The sequence below is a fragment of the Pseudorasbora parva genome, chromosome 4 (genome assembly GCF_024679245.1).
Source record: "Pseudorasbora parva isolate DD20220531a chromosome 4, ASM2467924v1, whole genome shotgun sequence".
NCBI lineage: Eukaryota > Metazoa > Chordata > Actinopteri > Cypriniformes > Gobionidae > Pseudorasbora > Pseudorasbora parva.
In genome coordinates this window covers 36521201-36544105 of record NC_090175.1, presented here as the reverse complement: position 1 = coordinate 36544105, position 22905 = coordinate 36521201, and the positions used below count along the sequence as shown (strand labels likewise).

The 22905-nt window shown below is 37.6% G+C and overlaps 1 protein-coding gene across 1 annotated transcript in view; it reads right to left on the bottom strand.

The window, feature by feature from the left end:
• The window catches only part of fhdc1 (FH2 domain containing 1), a 42908-nt gene extending 20502 nt beyond the window's left edge, over positions 1-22406 (bottom strand). Inside the window, exons 1-2 of the mRNA XM_067441654.1 lie at positions 22248-22406; positions 681-1561 (exon numbers count right to left, since the gene is read on the bottom strand). Coding sequence (XP_067297755.1) covers positions 681-1109 — 429 coding nt within the window. The 5' untranslated portion in view covers positions 1110-1561; positions 22248-22406. The remainder of the gene's footprint in view (positions 1-680; positions 1562-22247) is intronic.
• Positions 22407-22905: the final 499 nt, after the last annotated feature.

Genomic DNA, 22905 nt, shown 5'->3' with positions numbered 1-22905 from the left:
TGTATATGTAAAATGTATATTAAAAGTAATGTAATTTTATCTATAAATATAATTTCTGAAACATTTTACTGTACATTTCATTTCTGAGTTTGCAACCACAATTCACTTTTCTTTCTTGTTTTCTTTTTTCACCATACATTTATCTTTTTTTTTCCTTTTTTTTTTTACATCCAACAAATTGTATTATGTACACTGTAAAAAAAATATCTCCAATCGAAAATGTTCTAGTGACTGATCCCATCTAAATTTTTTAGTTGCCCGAATTGAAATTTTGTGAATTCATGCAATTTAATTCACATAAATTAAATTCGGCCAACTGAAAAATTTAGATGGGATCAGTCACTTAAAAATGTTCAATTGGAGACCTGAATATTTTTTACAGTGTATATGCTATTATTGGTTACTTGCATTAGTATTCAAGCAATTATTTCCATACTGATGCATCGCTAATATCTTGTAGTATTAGCTAAAATTCAGTCTTGGGCAATATTAACACAAATCATCCTATTAATTCACTTTTAAAAATATACTTAATTGAAATAGGAAGTCTCACGACTGCTGCACGGGAGCGCAAAACATTTGCATATTGTGTAGAGAGAGCCAAGATAAATGACGCTGTCTAAAAAGCTCTAACTGCAGATATTACAAACAATGATTCAGTTCTACTCAGGTTGCCTTACCTCATCCTTGCTCTCTTTAAACGAACCCCTGGATCTTCCAAGACGAGGCTGTCCACTGCTTGTCTGGGTTCGAACTTCCTCCTGCTGGCCGAACAGCTCCTCCACTGTCCTTACGTCAATCTGATATTGCTGCTGTCTCACTGCTAGAGTCCAAATATTAGGTTTACCCCGAACCTTCTCCTCTGGAATGGTTTTCCAAAAGAAGCTCCGTACCCGTCGTTTCTTGCGTGAAGCATGTTGGCCTGGTGCCTGGGGTGGCGGTGGAGGAGGTGGAGGCGGGGGTGGAGGTGCTGCTGGAGGGCAGGAAGTGCTGTCATGTCCACTACGAGGGTCATTTGTAGAAGGTTCAAATGGCAGTGGATTTACTATTGGTGTGGTACAGTCGCTTGCCGACTCCTCCGCAGCAGTCACGCTGGCCATGACAAGCATTACATTAGCAATGACACTAGTCCCAGTGGGGCAGACTGTGAGGGGAAATTTCACCCCGTTTCCACAAGACCCCTTTATAAAACGGCAAACAAATCAGGACAGCCTCCTTGTTTGATTCTAGGTGCTGTCTGTTGGAGTCTCAAGGTCGCTCTCACTCATAGTGGCTAATGCAACTAACAGCCGTGTAAATAAGGAGTTTTTCTTCAAACAGAACATGTGCGGCGTTCATTCTTAATTCGAAATAAGTGCAAAGAATTTAGAATTGATCTTTTTTTTACAAAACTGTCAACTGACAATAATGAGGGATGATGGTGTTTCGCAATCTTCTTAGGCCAATGTCGTGACATTCTCACATATTTTGTCTTCACTTCTTCTACCCAGTCCCATAATGCCAAGCTGTTACTTCCAAGTTTTCGCCCACTGTGTTTTGGTCAGAGGTCAAACCCTTGGAACTGCAGGAAGGACAAAACACACACACACACAAAATCAAAATTACTGAGGTGCAGTCAAGCGAATGAACTTGGAACCAAAAAACAGAGGAAATGAGAAAGTAACAGACATCAAAAGAGATGTGGCAGTACACTCAAGGAAAGGCCCCAGTAGGAAAATGACAAATGCTATTGTTCGGCTTAAGACACTGGGGCCAGCCTGATATCTGTAAAAATGATTTTGACAGATGAATCAAATCTTCACTAATGAAAACTCACACAAGGCACTTTCAAGGGATTTGTGTGTCTCGTGGCAAAATAATTTGGCAGAACTCATAATTACCTTTATATAACATTAATTATATTGTAGTTACATAACATGTGGCTTACAGTAGTTTGGTGCTAATCTAAAAAGTTGTACACAATAAGAAATAAGGCGTGTTTGTGATGAAGCGTCATATGAATGGTGTAGACTTAAATAAAATGAAGACTTTACTTATAATATTTCTAAAGTGTAAAATATAAACAAAGTGTTTTAAGCATGTATGAATCGGGTCATAAACAATAATAAGCACTTAAGTTGTTTTTTTGTTGGACAGGAATTTATTATTGTGTAAACCTCTCTCTAAAACTCACAAGTATTATCAATGTAATTAAAACAAACAAACAAACAACAACAAAAAACTAACAAACAAAAAAACAGGCTAATGCACCTTTAAAAATGTAAGTAAAATGTGTGAAAAATCTTGTCTGGCTATCACCAGACCAAGCTCAATTTAAAACTGAAAATTGGTCAGGGGGGTCTGCTGTGTATTTTCTGTGTATAAGGCGTGATCAAATGGCATTATTCAAATAACTGTATGCAATTGGATAGTCCTTCAACCAATCAAACCACTAGAGGTGCGATCAACAGGCAAAGACCCATCGCTTCTCTATCTGTCATTGTGTTAAACCCGCCCATAGCACGCCAGGTGGATAAGCCAGTCTGTGATCGGTTCCCGTAAAAGTGTAACAGAAGCAGTAGAAATGTACAGGTTTTCAGACTGAGTTGCAGGACAAAATCAAATCGCCTGCAGATCAAGCTGTGTTTACCCAGTCTATGAAAAATCATAAAGACAACTGAACAATAACATTGCTCAAAGTGCTCAAATGATCTTGTTCTCTCATTTTACATTTTAAAGCAACTGCACTATAAATTACTATAATATATAATACATTTTGGTAAATGTTTAGCCATTAAAAAGTGAATGACATAATTACAATAGTTTTCATACTGGTGATTCACTTGTGCCACATCTGCTATTTGAATATGCAAAACAGCTGACATCAAACAGCCTTCAAAGTACAGTGAGGTTGCCAAGGGGACCAGGCAACAACCAATCCACAAAAAAGCAGGTATTTCACACAAGTATTTGCAAAGATATGCAACCAAAGCTCTTAAAAACAAAATATATGGATTATTTTCTATAGTTTTGATATATATATATATAATTTACAAGAGCCTTGTAAGGCAACTTACATTGATCATCACATTACAGCATCAAGATGATCGTAAGGCTCAGGTCTTGTCATGCAGGTCTTGTGATACAGAGACAATGTCATGCATTGTCTCTGTATCACACACATCGAGTGAACATAGACTGAAGTAAAAGGCACTGATTTTTGCCTTGTGTCCTACTGTCAGGAGTGACATACTGCCGTCTGTTGGGAGAGGCCACAGGACTTTTGAGTCAGACCGAATCTTATTGGAAATCTGGGTAAGGCTTTAGATTACAGCCCAGAAAGTACTGCGCAAGTAAAGTGAATTTACTACGTTACTTTAGGTAATTATAGTGTAACTATAAAGTAAGTATGTGTAAGTATAATGGAACAATATGTAATATTTGGGGAACTATCCAGAAAATTAACAAATAATTTATACAGTAAGTATTTTTAATTAAGGTGTAATTATTTATGTACACTTAAAATGCTGGGTTAAAATTGGACAAACCCAGCGAATGAGTTGTTTTAGCCCAGCGGTTGTAAAATTTTTGCCCAATGTGCTAGGTAGTTTTATTTAACCCATCTATTGTAAAAAAAAAATACTATAGGCTATGGCTGGCTTAAAATGAACCCAAAATAGAAATAAAAAATCAGACACCTGTCTGGTGTCTACAAGAGGCAACAATAATAATACCATTTTACACTCATGCAGAGGCGGCGCGGTAGCACGTCGCAGGGGCAGAGCAGATGATTAACATGAAAAATTACAACGTTCACCATGAAATCATGTAGTGAAGTGTTCCGTGTGTTTTACCATCACCATATAATGCCATACCAATACACATCACTTCAAGAAATGTTTGCCCAAAAGGATTAAAACTAGAGGCATATCTTAACTTTAAGGTTACTTAAGGCATATGTGTTTGGGGCAGAGCGGAACATGGTCGCATGGTTGCATTTGCACTCGTCTGTATTTGCAATACACAAGCAATGGGCGCGCACTGTTCCCGCTCTCCACACACACACAAAATGACAAAAAGTGGTATAAAATCCGCACATTGCATTAAAATGAAAACGCATTTTCATGACATCAAATGAGAAGGGTATTCCTGCACAACCGGAGGCTGCAGTTTCAGGACCCCAGTTCTAAGACCGCAGTTCTAGGACCCTAGTTTTTTGTGACAGCACCACCTACCGAATTGAATCACCAAAACACTAATTTAAGATGGACGATGGACACCGATCAGACTGTGAATACTGATATTCAATCAAGTTTTATTTTATAACTTTTAAATAAAACAAAATGTACTAAAGTGAGCTGCTAACAATGAATTAAGAATTAATTCACACGAATTAAGAATTTGTGTGCTAGTTTTATTAATTAGGCTACTAGGATGTTCTTGATCGTGGCGTGGCTGAGATTTATTAAATCCTTTTTGTTTTTTAATGACTATAATGCATCTAGCCAGCTGCCAGCACATTAATTAAACTTAAAAAGATGACAAAAGCATGTTGGTGTAAGGGTGTGTACCTGTATTAGAGGGCAAACTTGCTGAATACTCATTGTTTTACCATAGTTAAGAATAAAATATTCTTACATAACTGCGCTGACTGCCTGGTTGCACTACAATATTAGTCTGTCTAAATGATGCATAATGTTTGACAAGTTCAGCCATTTATACTATATATTTACATTATACATTTATACAGGCTACGTTCTTATAGCCTGTACTAATATATTTTTGCTGTGAAGGATTAAAAAGTTTAAAATTAATCCTTTCATTTTTAAAAAATAATTTTTCTGTATGAATCTTGCACAAATGTTTTTTTTGTTATCCTTGGAGCTGGACTGAAAAGACTTGGCATAACATTGCAGTGATTAATAAATGCATATTTAGCTACTCCAAACAAATATTATTATATTCCATTCTGCATATCATGTAAATTTCATAATGTAACCGAGATGGCAATGGCTTTTGACATGTGTTACCTTTTTTTTGCTTTTAGGGATTGCCACGCCATCACTGTAGAAATGACTGCGGGATAAAGTCTCATCAGTGTTTTTGTTGTTGTTGTTTTTTGTTTTTGTTTTGCCAAGCATATGGTAATATAGTATCTGTCATTAGAAAGTGGTGGTGTCTTCTTCTGATGGAGCGCTTCAAAATAGGAGGGTTATAACAATATATATTTGTTTATTCATCTCTGTAACACTTGCTGGTTTTTATAACTTGCAGTTTTTTTTATTTTTATTTTTTATCTACAGTTCATTTTGTTCCTAGGCTCATTTATCAAAATTACCATGTTCACCAGATTAGTATAATGACTGTCAGTCGTCATCCAGCTAAGTAATGTATATAGGAAATGTTTACAATAGTTGCCAAGAATGATTGAAGAATATATAGCCATTCTGTCTGTGCAGCAACTGATGAAAAAAGGGGTCTTTTTGGTGCTGTTGTTATTGCAAAAATGACATAAATATATATTCTTCAATCATTCTTGAGTCTTGCCTTGCCTCTCTACAACCTTTAAAATATCTGACTGTAATTTAGTGACTGAATATACTGATTCCATCTTTATTTTACCTGATAATGAACTAATTAGTTAAACTTAAGGAGGTTAATCAATATACAGTATAATTGAAGAAATTAAGATTTTTAAGGTACTCAACTTTTTTTTAAAGATTGATATACATTTTTAAATGTTAAATGTATATCAGTGTAAATTAATTTGTTTAAATTTAAAATTGTGCATCAAAGCAGCTATTACACACTTTGTAATTAACCTCGGATGCATTTTGAATTTAAAAAATCACATAAAATATACTCCTGAGATTAAATATCTTGATACTATGTAGGCTACTAACTAAACCACCTGAGTCGTAGAACTGAGGTCCTGAAACTGCAGCACACCGCTATATCATCCAGTTCTGTAGGTGGCGCTGTCACAAAAAATGAGGGTCCTAGAATTGCGGTCCTGAAACTGGGGTCCTGAAACTGCAGCCTCCGGTTGTGCAGGAATACACTACAGCATCAAACGGAACACAACACTGTCATTATTTTTATGCCAGCTAGAGGGCGCATGACTTTAAAACATAACTATAGGTCGCAATAAGGTGCTTGAAAAACGACCTATAGTCGTATTTTTTTGGAGGACATAATTCATTTATACCTACAAGTACGCACTTTATAGTTACACTATAATTACCGAAAGTTATGCTGTAAATTTGCTTTACTTACGTACTTTCCAGGCTGTAATCTAAAGCGTTACCGGAATCTGTTATGTAACCTGTGTATATCTCAGACAAACTGAAGGTTATAAAAGTCTTCATGGTATAAAAAATGTAATGGTCAAAATGCACATCATTATTTTGTCTGGCCTTATAATCTTTATTTAAAATAACTTCCCTTCCTTATACAGCAACATCTCCTCTCTTTTCTGATGACATGTTTACAGGCACAAGGATGGGGCAACCTGCAACTCACATGAGATCACAGCAATAGCAAAACACAATTATCCAATTAATTCCCGATGGACAAAATCAAGTTCTGTCCTACATCTTTTCTTGTTCAAGAAGCCGTTTCACTTGGATATATGTAACAATAGGGAAGAAAAGACTTCCGCAACTTCCATTTCACCCCAGCTTCAATGCTGAGGTGTGTAAGACAAAAGTCAGATGTTAATATAACAAAGATGATGCAACTGAACCCCAAAAAGGTAAGTTGTTATGGGTTTGCACAGCTGTGGTGAAAGATGTTCTAGAATGAGACATCAAGTGCTGTAAACCAGAGCTCATCATACTGCAACCTGTTAACAGGGTCTCATTCGATCCTCTAGGTTTTTACTTATTAAAAGACAATTGACGTCACAGGAAGACTCTGTTTCCATGCTGGTTCAGCTGAGTTAGGCACCAGCTACTATGTATAATTAATTAATGTGCAAAAGTGGATGTGTTTTTTCCTTTTAAGACATCTTCATAAGGGTTATGTATGATGTTCTAACATGGTTTAAGCACATACTGAGTGAAAAACAAATTCACTTTATTTCAGTATCAACAGCTGTGTGTGTATATATATATGTGTGTGTCCAGATTCTGAATGAACATGCACTATGTTGGCTAGAGAAGAGAGGACAGGGTTAACACTCTGTAACACATTCTTCCTCGTCTCAGTGGTGTCTTTGCTGCAATGTCAGCGACAGTGTATAGCAACGCACCCAGATACACAGCAGCAAATCTGTTAACGGTTATAACCAACACATTTACACACATCACATTTATCACTTGAAAACCCATTTGAGGGCACATTAAAGTAACAATCATTTTAAGATAATTCAGACACTATAATAATATTTATTATTATTATTATAATTTGTTACATTTATATAGTGCTTTTCTACTCAAAGCATTTTTAAATGGAAGGGGGAAACTCTTCAACCACCACCAATGTCCCACCTGGATGATGCGACTGCAGCTGATTGGTGCTCAGTATAGAAGGATAATGAGGAGGCCATGATGGACAGAGGACATTGGACAAATTTGGCCAGGATGCCAGGGTTACAACCCTACTCTTGATCAAAGTACATCCTGGGATTTTGAATGACCACAGAGGGTCAGGACGGTTTAACGTCTCATCCAAGGATAATAATGTGATATAACACACACACACAAAACCTGTCATCAAAATCTGTTCCATTAGACTACCATTAATCTTGAATGGGAATTATAGTATTTAAAAAAAATAATATTCTTTCATCATTTTTGTATGTCCATGCATTGAATGTCAAAACAACCAAAACTTTCATACATCAAAAAATACAAAAGGACATTGAAAAAGTAATCCATTAATCTAGCGGTGTCCTGAAGAGACAGATTCATGTTTTAAATCCTAATGGTAAAGTCATTAGGATTTAAAACATGGAATCTCAACTCAGCAAACATCACTGTTGCCAAGCAAGCAGCTTACATATATCATATTTGATGACCTCTGTGTGCACTGTTCACTGTTTATATACGCATAAAAGTCTAAATAAATGTGTTCATTTAAAGCAATCTGTAGCTACTGAAATACCTTGATTCACATGCTTTTCTCTCTCACGCAACATAAACACACATGAGAATTTAATATTGTGCCTGCTGCCAATCCTGAATTTGTACCTCATTTTGGAGTAGTATGATTTTCCAAATCCTGCCACAAATACAATTTCTTAAGCTTATTTAAAAAATGAAGCATGTCCTTGTATATGTGTTGAATTATTTTCAAACACATAAAGCGTGCAGCCTGCCATGATACATCACATGATGTAGACAGCAGAATACTTAATTACTTTTACTGATAAAAAAAGAGGATGTTTTCCCAGCTAAGCCTATTTCTAATCAGAACAGGGAGCTGGACTCCTGGGCTGTGATTTTAAATCTACCTCATCACAAATCTGATCGCTGCATTCAATGTTATACTTGAAAATTTGGGGCATGATTAATAAACACACACACTGTACTCAGACCATTAGACATCTGTTCACATGCTTGGCTGTCTAGCAAATTAATCTGACCTCCTTTTGAGAAAATCTCCTAACATTTCTCATTGTTTGATTTTTAGTGATTAGTCTTAGTTTAAAAATCATGGCGGCACAGGATCATTTAATAAACTTAAAGGGTTACTTCAGCGATTAGCATATGGCTTTGTATCAGTAGAAACCCTGAAGTAAATTCAAATGATTGTGCTTTCCCCCCTCATATCCCCCTGAGAAAAGAGATTTATGCATTTTATTTCTGGAAAAAATCCTCTTATGATGCAAATTGACGATATTTCCATCATAGGAGGAATGTTTGGCCAAAGGCTAAAGACTACAGCCAGCAGAGGGAGCCATTTCCGCATGTTTTGAACCCGCTTATGGGGAATGGGAGATCACTCAGAGCTCAGCTCGCAGCTACAGGCACTCATTTAAACGGAGCTATGGTGAGCAATGTAAGTCTTTTAACTTCTCAAATTAATTTCTATGAAAGTTAAGCTTGCAAAAGCATGAACTGAATCAGGCCAGACTGAACTTGCGTTGTGAATGTATGCCGCGAGTGTAGTCGCGATTACCTCAGCTCTCATCACGAGAGCTCAGCTCATTTATCTCACTCCTGCAGTTAGTGCTCAGTGCTGTGATACTCGCGCGGTGACTCACTCATTATATTGAACAGACACGTTCAGTATTTAATTGTAGTGTCTTCAACTCAGTCACAGTAATCAAGTTGGTGGCTTTGGGAATGGCCTCACAGGGCAGCGAAGCATTCTGGGAATTGTAGTCTTTCATCCCCATGAGACAAAAATACATTTTCTGTCTTTTCTCAGTCTAGAAAGCACCAAATTCAAAAATAATAATTTCACATTTCTACTACATTGATGACCCAGTTTAAATACAGATTCATTTTCGCTGCGCTGAAGTACCCCTTTAAAGGATGGACGGTTAGATGCTTCAATTTTTAACTTGATTTGAATACCAAAATTCCCAAGAATAAAACTCTGGTTCTGGTTCAAAGGCTTTGTTCAACACAGTAAAAATCTTGAGGAGCAATCTCTGCCTGATCTACCCCATACATTTAGTTTTGTTGGTTTAACTCTTAAATTCATGAGTGTTCCGCCAATAATTATTATATATTTGGGTTTTTAGACACTCGGAAATATATCTAACACGTATGGATCTCTACCTGATGTGATAATACAAAACTCTCCAGATATTAATACGAAACGAAACGAGTGGTTTGTGTGAGAAAACGAAGAAAAGAAAAGTATTTATATAGTTTTTACCACTTGTACACCACTACGTCCGACTGATCCGAGGGCGCGTGTGCGTGTTTCCTGTGGTGGACAAGAGGTAAAAACGATATAAATACTGTTCGTTTTCTCACACAAACCGCTCGTTTCGTGTCTTAGGCCATCAGTGTGTATTTACGATGGGGGATTGTTTAATTTGGACTTCTCTGTGTATGCTCTTTGAGTTGGTGACCATAGACCTGCATTATGTGAGGCACAGACAAGAACGGTTTGACCTTAAATGATCAAAATTGAAACTACTGGGGAAACAAATACTCCTACATCTCGGATGCCCATGAGGTAAGCTAAAACATATCAAAATTTAATTTCAAAGTGAACTATCCCTTTAAGGATTTGAGTGAGTTTGACAAGGGCCAAATTGTAATAGCTAGATGACTGCAGCTCTTGTGGGGTGTTCCCAGTCTGCAGTGGTCAGTATCAGTATCAGTCAGTACAGGGTCATGGATCATTGATGCATGAGGGGAGCGAAGGCTGGCGCGTCTGGTCCGATCATACAAATGAGCTACTGTAGCTCAAATTGCTCAAGAAGTTAATGCTGGGTTCTGATAGAAAGGTGTCATAATACACAGTGCATCACAATTTGTTGTGTATGGGGCTGAATAGCCGCAGACCAGTCAGGGTCCACCTTCTGGCTGACCCCTGTCCACCTTCAAAAGCGCCAACTGTGGGCATGTGATCATCAGAACTGGACAATGAAGCAATGGAAGAAGGTGGCCTGGTTTGATGAATCACATTTTCTTTTACATCACGTGGATGGCCAGGTGCCTGTGCGTCGCTTACTTGGGGAACACATGGCACCAGGATGCACTATGGAAAGAAAGCAAGCCAGTGGAGGCAGTGTGATGCTTTGTAAAATGTTCTGCTGGGAAAACTTGGGTCCTGTCATCCATGTGGATGTTACTTTGACACGTATCACCTACCTAAGCATTGTTGCAGACCATGTACACCATTTCATGGAAACAGTATTCCCTGGTGGCTGTGGCCTCTTTCAGCAGGATAATGCACCCTGTCACAAAGCAAGAATGGTTGAGGAATGGTTTGAGGAACACAACAATGTGTTTGAGGTGTTGAACCTCCAAATCAACCCAGATCTCAATCCAATCGAGCATCATTCGGATGTGCTGAACAAACAAGTCCAATCCATGGAGGCAGCACCTCACAACCTACAGGACTTAAATGATCTGCTGCTAACATCTTGGTGCCAGAGACCACAGCACACCTTCAGGGGTCAAGTGGAGTCCATGCCTCGACAGGTCAGGGCTGTTTTTTCAGCAAAGGGGGACCAACACAACATTAGGTCATAATGGTATGCCTGATCAGTGTAGGCTGAGGTTAAATAATATTTTTGACTTGAATAAAATCATTTCACTTAATTGTTACTACAGTCAACATTTTTAGACTAACATTTTTTTCTTCTTCAGTGAAGTAATGTGATACTGAAGGTTAGTTAATGGCTGTGATCCTTCAGAAGATCCTCAGAGGAAACAGATGCACAAAAGTGCATTCACATTCATTTTCAGATAACATAACAGTAGACATGCTTGCCCTTGGGTAAGTCTAGGCACAAACACAGACAAATGGTACATCTTTTACCCTATCACTACTCTTCAGACAAAGTCTTACCCGGTTACCTGATTCAATTGATACCGCAGTTTGAAACGCTCTGGTCATAGATTGATTTCCAGTGTGTCTGGGTAATGAGGCAACAACCCATACACAGATTATCTAATACCTCCAGTGGAATATTTGGGCGCAATGAACAGCACTAAAGACAAAGAACCTTTGACGAAACACAGAGATTAAGAAATATTTAAGGAGATTCAAGTATTAATGTCTTAATGGTGCTTGTGCAAGTGTATCTCGGTAAATCAGCCATGTATCAAAGTCCAAGCACCCACAGGGTCTTTAAAAATCACCCTGCTTTCATAATCAAGGGGAAAAAAAGCAAGCTAAATGATCTAAAAGAAATATTGATAAAAGCCAATGGTTTTATTTGAGACCCAGACATATCGACCTGTAGTATAACATATATCATCGGCTATTCAAATCATGAGGTCGTTTTTGTTTTAAACATTCATTTTAATGTCAGTGTGATGTTGGTTGATGATGTTGGTTTAAATTGTTCAAAGCTGATGATTTAGAAAGGCTAATTAAAGGGGAATCATCATATTTAGCAGCCATAACACGTGATCATCAGCAGGTGATCCAGCAGGTGCGGCCACATTTATCTATACTCTAAAACTGTTTCATTTCAAATTGAATATTGTTGTTGCAAATTGTGCAAATAAAAATACCACCTACTTAGAATATGTTTACACTTGTAGTTCTTGGTTCTTTTGGTCTGGGCCAAAAAAGATAAGTTTAGTCCTCGTTTGCATAGCGTTCACACTGTCATTTGAAGCTAAAGATACAAAACAACAACAAAAAATGCTTTAAGGATGTACATTTTTCGATGGAACTTACTGAATATCCAATGCTGCCTGCATGCGGGCTAAATGTGCTTGTTATATGTGTGTACATGTGATGGTATTTTTTTCCAGTTGAGAACTCAGAGAAGCAGAGGTGGACAGTAACTAAGTACATTTACTTGAGTACTGTACTGAAGTACACTTTTTGAGTATCTGTTCTTTACTTGAGTGTTATTTTTTTCTAGAAACTTATGACTTTTACTTCACTACATTTGAAAGACAAATGTCATACTTTTTACTCCACTACATTTGTATCTAGGTCAAAAGTCGTTTCTGTAGCAGCTCTGAAAGTCGGAGGATGATTTTTTTCCCTTCTTTAAAAGTTTTTTTGACAGTCTATCAGGAATCACTCATACATTTTGCCAACTTTTTCAAAAATACAAAAATGTATATGCAAAATATACACTGATCAGTTCATAGCAAAATGGAAGAAGACGGTTCTTAGGAACAAGTGTGTTCACCTATAGACATACCTTGAAAGTATGTTTTAGTAAAAAAAAAAAAAACAAGATTAGTTTAGTTGGCATACACTTGGTGCATGTTAAAATATTAAAAATATAAACATCTGGGAGAAAGAGAAGAGTAAAGTTGGGAGAATGTCAGAAGTGTATCAGTGTATTGGATCCGTGCATTCGCCCTTAAAATGACAGCAGCTTTGAAAAGAGATTTGTAACTTTTAAACAAGTATTTAAATGAGTTTAAGTTAGTCGTATGCTAGTATGTCGGATGGAGCATCACTGAATGACTTAAACCATGATGACAGTGTGCATTTATACAAAAATAATAAAATAATGCATTGGCATAAAAAAGGAATTTACTTTTATACTTAAGTACTTTTCAAAACAAATACTTCTGTACTTTTACCTGAGTAAAAATCTGTTTTTACAACTTTCACTTGTAACGGAGTAATATTTGACCAGTAGTACTTTTACTCAAGTAATAGAGTTGTGTACTTTGTCCACCTCTGAGAGCCTATAAAATGTGTTAAAACAGCACCAGGAATATCTCTGTTGCACACACAAATAAAGATCTGCTGCAAGGAGACGTGGTTCTGACTCCTGTTCTAAACTGTAATGGACAACATTGTGACTACGGTTAGATAAACCAGGGGTACCCAAGCATTCTGTCCTTTCCATCTCTGTCCTGTCCATCTTTTCAGGGGTCTCTGTTCGCTTGTTTGGTATGCACCATGATGGCAGATGCCAGCGTTACCACTTATTCAAATTAACCATACTAATAGAGCAATTGCACCAGGTTTAATGAGGGAGTATGAGGGAGTCACCTGTCAATTGTGTCTTATCTGCGTTTCCCTCAGTTCCCATTTTTATTTTGCAGAAACGCTTTAATCTTAGTGCATTGTGCAACGTGTCATAGCATGCGCCGAGCGAACTCACATAGCAAACGTCATAACATCATTTTACACAACATACTCAAATGTATCTAATATGATAAACAGAGCAACGTTACCTCATACTCATGACCAGAAAAGCAGAAATTGAGCCGGCGACTGTGGCATAATAAAAGCCACACTGCTTATGAGGCGTGTTTTGCGTTCATCTTATTAACAATCGATCCAGCGGCCTTACTCAGCTCCAACACCACTCGGCCCTGCTCTGCTTTATACCACAGTAATGTTAATAATCGCATCCATGAACTGGATTTCTGCCTGATTCTTTCCCACCGGTGAAGACCATGGCTGAATCCAAAATTGCCCCCTAAACCCTCATTCACTATTCCCAACTTTAGTCCACTAATATAGTTCACTTGAAGGAATGAATAGGACAGCCATTGTGTGTACATCAGCAGTACACTTGCTATTGTGGTGCAATGTGAGATTGAATGAGTGCACTCAATGATATTTAGTATGGTTTCGGACACCACTTAAAATGGCTGTCCCTTCATTTAGTGCCCTATTTAAGAGTATAAAGGGGCGATTTCGGATTCAGCCCACATATACCAAGATTGCGCTCAAACTTGGCATCATCAAACTACACATTTGTTTTCGAATAGGTGACCTCTAGTGGAAGGAAAAGTTACTTAGTAATACATTTAAATTTCAGGTCATATTAAAAATTAAAAACATAGTAATATTTGTTTATTTAACCCCCCATATCCCCCTCAGACGAGAGATTTATGTATTTTATTTCTGAAAGAATTACTCCGATGATGCAAATATCCTCATCGGATACATTTTTGGCCAGAGGCTAAAGACTACAGACAGCAGAGGGAGCCATTTCCGCATGTTTTCAACCCGCGTGGGAGATCACACTCACAGCTCAGCTCGCAGCTGCAGGCATTCATATAAATGGAGCTATGCGGAGCAATTTAAGTGTTTTAACTTCTCAAATTAATTTCTATGAAAATTAAGCTTCCAAAGGCATGAACTGAAAACATGCTGTGAATGTATATGGACGTGTTTACCCCAGCTCTAATCACGAGAGCTCATTCAGCTCGTTCATCACTGATGAATGTTATCTGACTCCTGCTGCGTTTGTGCTGTGAAACTCCCTCAGCAGCTAAATCAGATTATTTTGAACAGACATGTTCAGTTTTTAATTGTAGTGTCTGTTCTCTGAACTGATTTTGTGAAAAAGAACACGGTGGGGAAAGTGATCCAGTTACAGTGATTCAGTAGCGGTGGCTTTGGGAGTGGCCTCGTAGGGGCAATGAGATCCCCATGAGACAAAAATAAATGTTCTGTCTTATCTCAGTCTAGAAAGCACCAAATTCAAAAATAATTTCACATTTCTACTACACTAATGACTCAGTTTAAATACAGATTCATCTTCCCAGGGCTGAAGCACCCCTTTAAATTCTGTATATATTTTTTCATCAGTATTTCTGTCAAGTGAAAAAAAATATATAGTTCAAAATCTCCTTATTGTTGAGCCCTGGATATGCCACTACGCCATTACAGAATCAGCCTTATTTTATATTTTGTGCACATGCTAGTTTGGCTGCATCAAAGTGCTTAGACATTTACTTATCCTCCTTGGTATGTATTTACAGGGACAATGCAGGCAAACATAGTTACAATAGAAATCCTGAAAGTGATGCGCAGCAAACAGAGTTTATAGCTGATGCTAATTCTCACAATGTGGTACAGATCTGTGGAAAATACCCTAACTCAAAACCTGTATTAGTCCATCACAGAAAACTTTCTGCATCATTACATTTTCAAAAAACATCACTTAGTATGATTTATGAAAATGTCCCCACAAGGTCAAAGATTTCTGGTATTGTCATCCATTTTGTCCCCATAAAGTAGGGGATTACCAGGACCACACACACATTCCGCAAACTATGGCTCCTTTTTTCTAAACTCTACACACAAAACCACAAAACATGCACACAACATGCAAAACATTATACATCTCGTGCAAGAGTAAACACTTGTTGATTATTAGCCATATACACGTAAAACTACACGGATGTAAAACATGTAAAACACTACTAACTTGGGTCTTTTGCTTGTTCAGTGTGCAGTGGAGTGCACATAATTTGTCACACATATGGCAAAATGTACACAGTATATGTATGTATGTACAATTAATAAACTTTACAGTTATTGAACTGAACTGAAATGACACTGAATGACTACTGACCCTTTTATAGTTTTAAAATTTGAATGTGTTACTATTGGGTAAAGAGCTCCAAAATAAAGGTGACTTGACTTGCATTTATATTCAGCATACTGTATATTTAAAAAACAAAAATAAATGCAATGATCAAAAATTTATTTGTTTCTTAAAACACTGACTTTTGATTTCTAAGTGATCAAATTATTTACACTATAAACAGAAATGCAAGAGGCTAAAAAGTATTTCTTTTTTTTTTGAAAACTTTGAGTTTTGATTTCTAAGTGATAAATTTATGTATAAGTGTTTCATACATGATCATTGGGTGTAGGTATTCTGGAAATTATGTTGGCATTAAAATGACAGTGTTTTCTAAATGAAACAAGAACTGTTTTAAATAATGCATCTAATGTAGAAAACTGTGTTTAGTGTTTGTTTTACAATCGCAAACTGAGTGTAAAGCATATAATGCTCTTGCTGTTTTGCAGACTTGGTCTGAAGATTTGGTATATTTATGGAGTTAATTGTTTTTACATGAGTGGGCCTTAAGTACCATAGTGTCGTTACAATGCAACTATTGAGTATACAATTGTAAATTGGTAATGATTTTTCCAAGTGAAAAATAAGTACTATTAAATGCATTAAACGTACTTGAGTATGTTTTTAGTACAATACAAATATACAATACATCCTTTTTAATACATTTAATAGTACATATTTTTCACCTGGATTTGGTAATACGCATACTATGTACAGAACCACATAAACCCTGGTAGCACCTCAACATTTTGAGCTCAAGATGTAGTGTATGCAGTGTTTCTTTGATCAAAAACCTCTCTTGATCAAATTCTGTACAGTATAGATGAAAATGTTCAATGTAACAAATGAAATGTTTATTTTTATTTCTTAGAATAATAGCACCGTGATATCTCCACTGGTGGCTATAATGAATCTTCTGCTTATCAAATTTAACCACAGCTGGGGGCAGGGTGAGGCTTGACCCAAATACAGATTGAGGAAGATATGAGAATGAAGAGATATGGGGATATCTGATAGGGAATCAGATATTAAACACATTCAAGAGAAGTTCAGGAGAAAACAAACAAACAAACAAACAAACAAACAAATAAAATAAACAAATAAATAAACAAATACCCCAAAAACAGGACATCCAGCCATCTGGGTATAATAATATTATAAATACATAAAGACAGGGTTTAGAATGAGCCAGGATTAAACATCAGTTTAATTAAGACATTTGAATAGCTTTTATAAATGTGATTTAGAAAAAAAACAGGGTTACTTCAGTCATTTAGCATTAAGCTTTGTATTTAAACTGGGTTTATTAATGTAGCAGAAATGTGCAATTATTTTTTTTATTTGGTGCCTTTTGACTGAGAAAAGACAGAAAATGTTTTTTTTGGTCTCATATGGGGATGAAAGACAACAACTCCCAGAATGCACTTGCTTCGCTGACCTACAAGGCCACTCCCAAAGCCACAGCTACTGGATTGCTAGATAAGTTGCCCACTGCGTTCATTTTCATAAATTTGGTTCAGTTAGAAAACCGACATTACAATTAAAAACGGAACGTGTCTGTTCAATAACGTGTGAATGAGCCGATTGAGAGTCACGCACGGCACAAACGCAGCAGGAGTCAGATTACAATCATTACAAGAGCTGAGGTAAGCGCGGCCGCGGCATATATTCACAGCGTGTTAAGTTTGACGTGCTTTAAGTTCATGCCTTTGGAAGCTTAACTTTCATAGGAATTCATTTAAAAAGTTGAAACACTAACTTTGCTCCGCACCGCTCCGCTCCGTTTATATATGAATGCCCACAGCTGCCCGAGCCGAGCGCTGAGAGTGCGATCCCAACCCCCATGGATAGACGGGTTAAAAACATGCTGAATTAGCTCCTACTACTGGCTGTAGTCTTTAGCCTCTGGCCAAAGAATCTGCAGATGACGCGAAATGACCATATCTGCTTCATCTGAGGATTTTTTTCAGAAATAAAGTACAGTATTGTTCAAAATAATAGCAGTACAATGTGACTAACCAGAATAATCAAGGTTTTTCGTATATTTTTTTATTGCTACGTGGCAAACAAGTTACCAGTAGGTTCAGTAGATAACAGAAAACAAATGAGACCCAGCATTCATGATATGCACGCTCTTAAGGCTGTGCAATTGGGCAATTAGTTGAATTAGTTGAAAGGGGTGTGTTCAAAAAAATAGCAGTGTGGCATTCAATCACTGAGGTCATCAATTTTGTGAAGAAACAGGTGTGAATCAGGTGGCCCCTATTTAAGGATGAAGCCAACACTTGTTGAACATGCATTTGAAAGCTGAGGAAAATGGGTCGTTCAAGACATTGTTCAGAAGAACAGCGTACTTTGATTAAAAAGTTGATTAGAGAGGGGAAAACCTATAAAGAGGTGCAAAAAATGATAGGCTGTTCAGCTAAAATGATCTCCAATGCCTTAAAATGGAGAGCAAAACCAGAGACGTGGAAGAAAACGGAAGACAACCATCAAAGTGGATAGAAGAATAACCAGAATGGCAAAGGCTCAGCCAATGATCACCTCCAGGATGATCAAAGACAGTCTGGAGTTACCTGTAAGTACTGTGACAGATAGAAGACGTCTGTGTGAAGCGAATCTATTTTCAAGAATCCCCCGCAAAGTCCCTCTGTTAAAAAAAAGGCATGTGCAGAAGAGGTTACAATTTGCCAAAGAACACATCAACTGGCCTAAAGAGAAATGGAGGAACATTTTGTGGACTGATGAGAGTAAAATTGTTCTTTTTGGGTCCAAGGTCCACAGGCAGTTTGTGAGACGACCCCCAAACTCTGAATTCAAGCCACAGTACACAGTGAAGACAGTGAAGCATGGAGGTGCAAGCATCATGATATGGGCATGTTTCTCCTACTATGGTGTTGGGCCTATTTATCGCATACCAGAGATCATGGATCAGTTTGCATATGTTAAAATACTTGAAGAGGTCATGTTGCCCTATGCTGAAGAGGACATGCCCTTGAAACGGTTGTTTCAACAAGACAATGACCCAAAACACACTAGTAAACGGGCAAAGTCTTGGTTCCAAACCAACAAAATTAATGTTATGGAGTGGCCAGCCCAATCTCCAGACCTTAATCCAATTGAGAACTTGTGGGGTGATATCACAAATGCTGTTTCTGAAGCAAAACCAAGAAATGTGAATGAATTGTGGAATGTTGTTAAAGAATCATGGAGTGGAATAACAGCTGAGAGGTGCCACAAGTTGGTTGACTCTATGCCACACAGATGTCAAGCAGTTTTAAAAAACTGTGGTCATTCAACTAAATATTACTTTAGTGATTCACAGGATTGCTAAATCCCAGAAAAAAAAATGTTTGTACAAAATAGTTTTGAGTTTGTACAGTCAAAGGTAGACACTGCTATTTTTTTGAACACACCCCTTTCAACTAATTGCCCAATTGCACAGCCTTAAGAGCGTGCATATCATGAATGCTGGGTCTTGTTTGTTTTCTGACAATCTACTGAACCTACTGGTAACTTGTTTGCCACGTAGCAATAAAAAATATACTAAAAACCTTGATTATTCTGGTTAGTCACATTGTACTGCTATTATTTTGAACAAGACTGTACATCAATCTCTCGTTTCAGGGGGTAATGGGGGGGGGGGGTATACTCCCAGCTTTCTACTGATACAAAGCCATATGCTAAATCGCTCCAGTAACCCTTTAAGCCTTGTCTGTGAAACCACGGGATAATTACATAAATGTAAAAACTGATATTTTAAAGCAATGATGCTGAGAGGTGGCAAGGATCAAGCATGAGAAAGCTTTCTTCTCAAAGCCTAGTGATCTCAATAGATCGCAAAGGGCCATTAGAGAAGGTAAATAAAGCAGCAACAAAGACCACCTAACAAGTACACAGAACATAATCAGACTGAACTCAGGGAAATCTAAGCGCTTTAAGAACTCTTTATTAGACAAAGGAATTCTAGAGCTCAATGAAGCAATGTTCCAGGAGGATCGAATTAATAAAGTACAACAATTTCTGTACATAACACACCGCATGAATCTGAAGCATTCGTTAGAACAAATGCGACATGAGAAGGACATTTTAATGTGTCCTTTAAGTTTATGGGAAAACCAGAAAGTGCATACAGGCTCTTTTTAAAGCTGTTTGAGCCATGAAGATCTTCTTTACCGCATGGGACAAGGACTTTAAAAGTGCACTGACTGAGTCTGCACTAATGTAAATGGTCCTTGATGTCAATCACTGATGCTGCATATTGACTGCTGGCCATTTATACTAATTCTTCACATGCTTCACTCTAATGTGAACTGAATGAGTGTTTAATTTGTAATCGCTCACATACACTCACACATGCTAAAATGGACCCACTTTGATTAATAGAGGGGACTAGCAAAGCACACGCATGCTCATATTACAGTCACACACTTGGTCTGACTTGCCCTTTGACCACAAACAGACAAGATTTTCTGTCTCCACTGCTAATACAAACTCCACTAAATGATTTAGTTCCCATAGGAACAGCTAGTAATAGAAGACAGTGAAATGACCGCAATAAAATATAAATGGGATGTGCTTACGAATAGAGCACACTGGTGTAAATCAGACCTCTCAGAACACCAAAACAATCCTATTACATCTTGATATGCTGCATAATTACAGATATTTAGTTATTTATTATAGAGCAACAGAACTAAATAGTTAATAGTACATTTCTAATGTTTTTCTAGCCATTTTATACAAGGAAGTAAATTAGCCAGTAGGATGACAGGATGCATTTTGGTTGCCATGGTGACAGAAGGTGGGAGGGAAAGCTGAAGCCCAAACACCTGATGTTTACGTGTGCAAATGAAAGAGCTAGACGCTTACTGCTGAATTGAGTCCCTTTAGAGACCATTAGAAGTGTTGCGAAGGATTAAGTCAAACAACAAATGATGGAACTGTCATGACGGCATTATAGATGTTACCTAAAACTAATACAAATACATTTTGGTCATTTTAAAATAAAACTTGGTAACTAATTCAAATAATTTAAGTTTAAGACGTACTAAAATAGCTACACTGTCAGAGCCCAAAACAATCCACAAATTTGCAATCACGTGTTACCACAGTAATCAGTCAAGTCAGTACTTTGAGGGGGCTTGCACCAATGGAGTTCCACTACTTTTAGGGTGTGTTACCGTGGCAATGTGACAACAGACAACCACCCTCCCCCGTTGACCTCACCCTGAGGGAAAACTTTTTCCTAAGCTTTGTTCCAGAAATCCTGAATGGGTTGTCTCCAATTCATCTCACCATGAGAAATGGGATGGGTCACTAAAGAAGCTGGCTTCAGAGGATTACAATAAAGCACATCACAATCTGTGACACAGCAGCACAAAAGCACTAATAACTGCCCCAAGGGTCTCTGTGGGGCATAAGCAAAGCTGATAAGTAGCAGAAACCTTCAAATTTATACATTTGTACTTACAGTTCTCCTGTCAACAGCCTACACATTTATACTGTGACTATGACAGATTTCAGATGATGTAATGTTTACAGACCATGTTTCAGGCACAATAGGGTTAAATAAAGGAGGCACTGAAGGCTTTTGAGCAGGAACCGTGGTATACTTTTCTCATTAAAGTCTGAACAACATGTTCAGTTTACAGAAGAGCTGACTGACCCATGGGATCAGCGAGGTTACACCAGAAATACTGTGCATCTTTAGTGATGCGTCCTATGGCGTGACAGCGATCACACTAAATGGCTACAGAATAAAGCCTGAGTGTTAATGAAACACAGGATGGATCGATTATACCCAAAGGAGAGACTGGGAGAATGACGGACGAAATTGCAGAATCTATACATCTGTCATTTATAGCATAAGCATAACTTTAGTAGCCTATTCTCCTCGTGATCTCGCATGGTCGCACATTAGGCAAATGTCCCTGCTTTATGACACAATAGTAGGCGGCTAATAGTTCTTATTTGATCTCTATCTATCTATCTATCTATCTATCTATCTATCTATCTATCTATCTATCTATCTATCTATCTATCTATCTATCTATCTATCTATCGAAATCAAATTATTACTATTGTCAAAATAAAGCAGGAATATTTGCCTGTAGCCTGCGTCCATGCAAGAATCACGAGGATGATATTAAAATTATGATTTTCAGAATAAACCCGGTCTATGAATAAATTACGTTACATAGGCTACGCATATGGTCAACAGGACATCGATAGAAGAAACAATTAATTCAGCAGTAAAAGAGTATAAAGAACAGCGAAATGTATGTATCTAAACATAAAAATTAAACTGCGTTTAAGAACTTACCCTGTACCATCAAAGGAAAAGATGTAGTAGTTTTTTTTTCTGTTGCGGCAGGTGCGTGTATCCGAGGGTAGGTAAGTGTGTGTCGGTATCAACGACATTCTGCGCGCCCAGCGCTGCAGCGACGCTCCAAGATGCAGTGCATTACAGCCAGAGAACACACTACGCACGCGCTTGTGTTGGAGGGATCCCGCGCATGAGCAGCGCGCACTGAGAATGGCTCAGGTGAACATTTGGGACCGCTCAAATGTGACGTATGTCACTCGCTGGTGACGAGTGTAACATAATAGCCTACTGCTCAGATACAAATATTAATATTGACATACTGCATCGCTGACTGTTTATTAAACATAAGCAGGTAATTGGCAACCATGGAGATGATGGGCCAATTGCCTACATACAAACAGTAAGCTGAGGGTATTTTTAGAAGTATTTACTGAAATGTATTCAATATTCTCAAATGCTGTATGAGCACAAACAATTGTTCCCGAATCCAGTTTCAGCTAAGTAGTGATAGGCTATAGGCCTACATTTTGCTTAGTTTTTTTAGACACTGAAGTCAAACATTTTTAATTTATTTCTTCATATGAAAATCCTCGATTCATATTAATAACTTTCAGATCAAAATAAATATTGGTACGGGTCTGGCAAGGTCAGTAGT